Source organism: Parus major, chromosome 1 (assembly GCF_001522545.3).
Source record: "Parus major isolate Abel chromosome 1, Parus_major1.1, whole genome shotgun sequence".
Lineage (NCBI taxonomy): Eukaryota > Metazoa > Chordata > Aves > Passeriformes > Paridae > Parus > Parus major.
The window spans coordinates 12,777,735-12,785,234 of NC_031768.1; the positions used below are offsets into that span (position 1 = coordinate 12,777,735).

Sequence of the window (7,500 nt, forward strand, 5' to 3'; positions counted from 1 at the left end):
TTTTTTTTTTTTTTTTTTTTTTTTTTTTTTTTTTGGGGGGGGGGTGAGGATTGTTTGTTTGGTTGGGTTTTTTTTGGGGGGAGACCCAGCGCTCCCCTCTGCCTCTTCCACGGAGCAGGGGCCGAAATGCGGGGAGCCCCCCGGCCGCACTCCCCGGAGCCCTTCCTCTGCCGTGATGACTCCTGGTCCGCCCCAGCCAAGCCCCGGCCCCCGGACGGGCCGTCGGAGCGCTGGGGTGCGGGCTTCTTTTTTGGGGTGATTTGGTCTAATCGCGGCAGCGCTCCACAACGGCGGGCTGGGACCGAAGAAGAGCCCACGGGCACACCGAGGGGGCCCGGCCCGGCCCGGCGGGCGGCTCCGCGGGGAGACTCCGGCTCCGGGAGCCACCGGCCGGGAAGCGCCGCTGGAGCGAGCACCGCGCGTGGGAGCCCGCCGCGACCCTTCCCCCAGCTCCCCCTCCACTCACGGCGTTTCATATCCCACACCCCCGACCCTGCCCGCCCCCAGCCGTATTTTTGAGTTCTAAAAACCCACCATAGGCGCGAAAAAAAATTTATGGGAAAAATAAGGTTTGTTCCTTGGACGTTATTAACAGTGAAGCCTGAAATATACATTTTTGCCTCAAAGAAAAGGGAATCATTATCAAGCCATTAGGCATTAAGAAATGTCATTCAGTCATTTTTATTCATTCTGCTGAAATCTTCGTAAAAGCCCGAATCATACTTCTGCAAGCAGCAATTTTGTTAATCCAGGGGGTTATTACTCTGGTCCCTTATTAGGATCTATACTGCTGCCAAGCAATCCTATAACCTTCTCAAAAGAAGTTTACCTCCGTGTTATAAAACCAGTAGTGGTATTTATACTGTGCAATAATTAGTGTATTACCTGAATCCGCTAACAGGTTCATTTTATCTCCGCACAAAACCCCTAGTCTGCTTATAGAAAGCTTGTGCCTCCTTTGGTGCTGTTAAAGTGGTGAAAGAGTGAATGAAGGCTGGTAGCACTTTCTCCTTTCGCCGTGCCTTAATTCCCATCTCTTTTTGCTCTCATCCAATTAGTGCAGTGTATTAAGCGGTTTATCATCTCATAGTCAGCTATTGAGAGAAACAAGGCGAACACTTTGCAATAGAGCCTGCTCTCCTTTGACACCCTCAGGTACTTACATATTCCACTGTGCTATGAATAATAGAGGAAGAATAGAGCGCTAATTCCCTCATCAAAGAATGCCTTGTCTGCTGCTTTGCTCAACAACACCATTCTGATCAAAAGAAAAGCAATAAAGCTTAGCATAACAAAACGAAACCTACTTATTAGCTTAGTGGTTAAATTAATGCAGAGCCGCTGCTATTCAAAACCAAGGTTTGAAAACAGCCTCCAACAACCTGATAATGCTGCCTTCGGGATGAAGGAATTTTAATCTGAAATTTGAAGCTGGCACAGATGAGTTAATCTATTAAACTGCTATAAGGAGGGTGCGGGAGAACTATTCAATTAAGGCACATTTAAGGTGCCCTGCAGTAGACGGGGATGGATTCGAAGGGGAAGATGTGCTCCGCTTCGGCCTTAGAAAACTGCCTTTGGCGGCGAAAAGAGGGATTTTGGCACAGCAGCAACCGTGTTTGCGGATGGGAATTCTTTTTCACATCGCATATGTCATCAGCGAAACCTGGCCACCGGCTTCATATATCAACACTCCTCTTCCCCAACTGCAAATAAATACAAATAAACACAAACCTTAATTTTAACAGCACGGGGTGGGGGAGGGGGATATGAGGAGGAAAAGGAAGGGAAGGCGATTCAGGCCAGACCAGCCTCAGAATGCAAACCTCCGAACTTCAGTCTTTCCCAAATTATCTACAGGGCAGCATTTACCAGCTCCATTTAATATTAAATGCTATAAAGATGATTTTGCATTTCCCAGCCTTTCTGAGGGGCCAAGACGAGGCACTGTGCCCAGAGTTGATTAGAGAGGGAGAGGGGAGGGGAAAAAAAATCCGGTTTTTACTCCTTGCCAAGACTTCAGCTCTGATCTGACCAGCTTTGCTGAGAGGAATCAAAAAAAGCCTCCATTTGGGGTAAAAGCCCTCATTTCCCATCCTCAACCTGCCTGGACTGTGGATGGCCGGGGTGGTGGGGGCTCCGGCGCTGTGCCACTCACGGCTCCTCCACCTCGGTGTGTGCGGGGAACAGCCCCTCACAGGGCCACTCTGTGCTGCTGCACCCTACACAGTCATTCCACAACACTCTCATTTAATCTAAACATCCCTAAACTTGCAAATTAACAGGCTCTTCAGCTGTAATTATACAGATACATACAAGTGCCACAAGGTCAGGTTATGCCATATCTATCCATTTTATTTGTATACCTAATGTTTGGAGGAGAAAGTCACACTTTTCACATTCCTGAGGCATTCTTCCCAGTTAATACTAGTAGTATCTTCATAATCCTAATTTGGCCAGACACAAAAAAGCTAAAAATCCCTGCATGAAGTTACAAGAAACCAGAATCTTTTGAAGTTCTGCAACTTCAGTACATCATCTTGGCAGCAACACCTTCTTTTCCAAGACAAGACTCCAAATAAAGTCTGTTTTACAGTATTAACCCAACTAAACATATTGGAAGGATCGATAGCTCACCAGGGTGGGACAACACCTGCACAACACCAGAGACTGCATAGGTTCCATTTTTCACTGTAGTGATTCAATGTGAGCAGAAATGAAAGGGTTTAGTTCCAAAAGTTGCTAGGAAGATTACTGTGCATTTAGGCATATTCAAACTGACACTACCCATACTGACACACAGCCTCTTCCAAATGCTACTCTGGGGACAAATGAATGTCATAAAATACTCTGAACACAAACAGACACATGTATCCCTCCTGTGCCCAATATGTTCATGCTGATCCTCTTACTTTTTCTTCAAGCTTCCTTTGGTAATGGCTGTTCATCCTAAAAACAGACACACAAGCAATTCTGTAAGACCATGAAAAGTCCAGAGCAATATGACCTAACATGGACTATTTTCAACCATCAAACCATAGAATCAAGTTCTCTTTTACTAGAAAACTTTATTTTTATTCAAGTGTGAAAAAACTTTACATTTTATACTGTTCAAGATTTAAAAGCCATTTTTTATAACCTTACATTAATATATCACATTGCAAACTTAACAGTGAACAGAGTACAACAATATTTTGTGTACAAAAGCATGTACCCAAATTTATTCTCTTGTCATATCGGCTTGTCATTTTATTAGAAGTAAATGAAAAATACATTTGTTTGTAAAAACTGTAAAACCTCCAACACAGTAATTATTACAGAACAGTAACTATGATTTGCTGCTTATCATTCCCCTGTTATTGGTTACAATGCCATCCCAAAAATATTTTTCCCTATCGATTGCTTACTTTCAAATACTTTGAAATGAAACACATTTATATCCTCTGTATGTGTGAAATGGGTTTTGTTCATGTGCATGTCTTTACATCCACACAGAAATTTTCAGCGTTGCAAAATACTATGCTTAAAGATGCCTGGAAAGACTCCTAATAAAAAGATGGTCCCTATTTTTAGCACCTCCAGGTTTCAGTCCTTCCTGAATGAATTTCAAAGTAAAGCATCCCTACCTCTTTTCAGAAGGTAATAGGACATTTAAATGCATTTAGGTTTAGTATTGTTTTTAATTGGTATGTTTATGATCAGGAAGAAGATAAACCGTGAAAAGGCAAAACATTAGTGCTCCTACTGAGACCTCTACTAACCTCTCTTCCTGAGAGCACCTCTAGTAAATACCCTGGAGCAAAGTCTAGGATCACTTACATTCCAGCAACTCTCACTGGGAATTATCCAATTAAAGCAGCAATTCCCCCACCCCCTTTTCCCTCATCGGTCTAAATACACAACAAAAAATATTGCAAAAATCAACTACTCCATATTTTAATAACCCTGGTTTCTCAATGAAGACAGGAAGATAAAAAACACCTTGAATACTTCATATCCATGAGAATCATACATCCTGTTTTCATCTCCCATTTTTCCTCCTCCAAAGAGAAAAGATTATTAAAACATCATTGTACATACTGAAATAAAGTATCACTGAAGAGATCATTACTGATAAACAAGGGGCTAGCCTCCCTCCATTTTTAATCAATCATTGTCTTTCAGTACTGGAGTCTCCCACAGATCTTCCTATACTGACAGTGAAGAGTTTGCCGAGGTTCACTTCTGAGTAGGCACTCATGGCCAGGCATTTGTCTACAGTGCTCTTCAGTCTTTTGTAGGCCTCAGAGACTTCCCTCCTGACTGGCTTCTTCTTCAAATACTCTAGAAGAACAAAGGGCAAAAACCCAAAAAACAAAGAGGGATTAAATGACCAGAAAAAGACAGGATATTTGCATTCATTAGACTGTGAATCAAGGCATTTTAAAACGAGGTGAATGTTGCAGTTAGCAAAGAGCACATTTGTGGCAAGCTCTCCCACGTTCTGCTGCATTCCCTGTCTTTCCTGCATGAGTTGGTGAGGGACTGTGGTGAACCTTGGCCATGAAGCCCAGGCTGAAGCTTCCTCATCCCCACCAGCACAGGAGCAGTGGGAAAACTGGCAAGAACCACCTTTAGTCCAGTTCTGTCATCTAGCTGGAGTGACATGAGGGTTCACTAAGCCACAGCAGAGAAAGTAAACAATAGCTGGGCTGGCTCTGAAAGGATCTCATTTAAAGGGGGTGGGTGCTTTAACTTAGTGAGAACTATCCAGAGTCCCCAGGGGTTGGAAGCAGGGAGAGATTCTGCCCCAGGGTGGCTTCAGAAGTGAAGGAGATCACAATTCATGTCCATTCATGTCCCTCATCCCTGCTGTAACTACTGGCACTGGCCATAACCTGGGACAGACTTATCACCAGTCTTGCGTGTTCTCAAATGCATTGTATGCATCCTTGTATGCAGGATGGGAATTGCGATCCTCAGCACTACGGAGGCATTGGAAGGAAAAGGGAAGTAGCAGAAACAGGAGAAATTCCATGCTACATTACCCTGAAATGGAGAGATCCCCAGTATCTCAAACAGGAGATGTCAGGTTCACCTGACACATGAATGAAGAGGCTCCCAAACACTTAGTAAGAGATGTCTGGAGGACAAGACATTTACTCACCTGTACCTTTATGTGTGTGCCAAGTCATGTGCATGAGTCTGTACATATTTCAGCAGCAAAAACCAAGCTGTTCTATTTCTGTTAGGGCTTTTTTTGTTAAATTTTATGCCATTAAAAAAAAAACAAAAACAAACCACCCAAGCAATTTTGTTTGGGTGATTGTAAGCTGTGGACAAAGACTAGAAGAGCAGAATATTCCACTACTCCATTATACAGCAATACCAAGTAGATGCAGATCTGGTGCAGTTGTGCTATTTTCCAACCAACTCCACATTCTAGAAACACCATCTCCTAGCCAAAAGCCTGTTCCTGCAGCTACACCTTGCAACACTGGAGAGCACACACACTGCAAAACAAGGTGCCCTCCCAGGCAGCTTCCCTGCTTTTAGACTGGAGGGACTCCAGGTCCAGCAGAACTAGGAGAGCACGGCACAGGTACTCAAAGGTCAAGATCTGAAGCCACTGAGGTGCAGGGTAAAACATCTGTCTGGTGAGCAACCAACACCATCCTTCTATTGTTCATTAGCTTTGCCTGAAAGCTGTTGCCTCACTTTTTCCTGACACCATCACAGCCCTCCTTGTCCTTTGAATATGTAACAGAGGAGCCTCCATCTCCTCTCTAACAGTTTTTACTCTATAGCACAAGTTGATGAAAAACCAAGTGTTTCTAAAATCAGTGGAGTTTATTTAAGAAAAGGTTTTCAGGGAGAGGGACACTCTGCTTTTTTGAGTCTTATCTGTATAAGGGATGAAATGACTCCTTTTTTTGACAACTCACCTCTGTGATGTGACTGAGATGAAGGTGTCCCATCAGACACAGCTTCATTTCAGCAGCCAAGTCAAGGACTGCTACATGAGAAGATGGCAGGGATGGGAAGTATGGTGACAGAAAAAGCTATTACAGTTTTGAGGTTTGTGACTTTCTCCTCCCTGAGGATTTACAAATATTTCTGCAGAGCCTCAGATGTTGTAGTATGAGCTCAGCAGACTAGCTCTGGATATAATACGAACAGCAATGTTTTACTGAGAAATTGCCACCTGCTTAGGTTTTCCGTGTTATTCACAAAGTTCCACTGAAGTCAACTGCTTTGCATGAAGCTATCAACTCTTTAAAAATTAAATTAAAATTTAAATTAGCAATGCCTGAGTAAGTGAATACATTGATTAAAAACACTTTGATAAGCACCTTTCACGCATTGTTGTGAAGAAGTTATGTATTATGCTGTCACATTCAGTTTTGTGTCTGGGCAGTAAGCAAACAGAGGAAGATACCTTGTTGAAGACACCACACTTTTACTGTTACACGACAGTAATGACTAAAAGTCTATTAGCAGAATTGAATTTTTCTTGAACTACAACTCCAATACAATAAAAGCTTGATTATGTGAATCTGCTCATTAGCAGGCTGAAGTCACTATGGCATAAACATATTTAACGATTCTGAAACTATTTAGATATAGGGTTAAATTAAACAAACCTTGAAAATTGTCTTAACCACATCCATAAAAACACCAATCCTACTTTGCCACAAATTGAGCTCTAACTTGTTTATGTATTTTCAAGATTAATGATACAGTAAGTTCACTTGCAACTGCTCACATTAGCCAAACCACACTCTTTATACCAAGGAACTGTGGAAAATACCATCCTTATACCTCAAAACTAGGCCAAAATAGTTTAAAGCTTCCTGGAGCTCAGGAGGGACCAAGGTAAAATACATCAATGCAAGCAGCTGGCACATGTGAACAGAGCAGGAAGGCACATTAATCATTAGAACATTGAGGCAAACAATACACCAGGGCTGAGAGTAGGGAACAGAAATACAGGCCCGTGTACAGCTCCAATTCAGGCCTCAGGGCTCCAGCCATCCCACTAACAGAGCTCCCAGCTCCCCCCAACATTAAATCTAACTCCAATTATATGCAATAACCTTTCTGACAGTATGCTTCAAACATTTCTTAGATGCAATTACCCTTGTAGAGGCAGGCAGGAAAGGGTGGACTGAAAAAAAGGAGAAATATGAGGGGCCTCGTTGAAGTAATGAGGCCAATTTTAAGTTTCAATTATAAGAGAATGGGAGCTGGGAGCTCCAGGAGGAGAGACAGGCAGGGCTGTGTCTGCAGCACCATGCATTTGAATGACACAAGTGCATCTGATGACTGGGGAGAAGAGATTTAAAGAACTGTAGTAATACAGAGCAGGGGGAGATGAGAGAGGACACAGCTCCTGATGTGTTTACCTCCTTTGCTGATGGGATATTGACTTTTCCCACCAGGTTGGTTAGAAAGGGGACTATTTACGCTGCCACACAGCAGAGTAAGAATGACAACCAGCATCACTCTGTGCTCCTCTGA

At 43.1% G+C, this 7,500-nt stretch overlaps 1 protein-coding gene across 2 annotated transcripts in view; it reads right to left on the minus strand.

Moving 5' to 3' along the window:
• Window positions 1-3,051: 3,051 nt before the first annotated feature.
• Window positions 3,052-7,500, minus strand: part of POLA1 (DNA polymerase alpha 1, catalytic subunit) — a 186,038-nt gene continuing 181,589 nt past the window's right edge. For both annotated transcript variants that reach the window (XM_033512207.1, XM_015637371.1), the window contains exon 37: window positions 3,052-4,323. In XM_033512207.1, coding sequence (XP_033368098.1) covers window positions 4,151-4,323 — 173 coding nt within the window. In that variant the 3' untranslated portion in view covers window positions 3,052-4,150. The remainder of the gene's footprint in view (window positions 4,324-7,500) is intronic.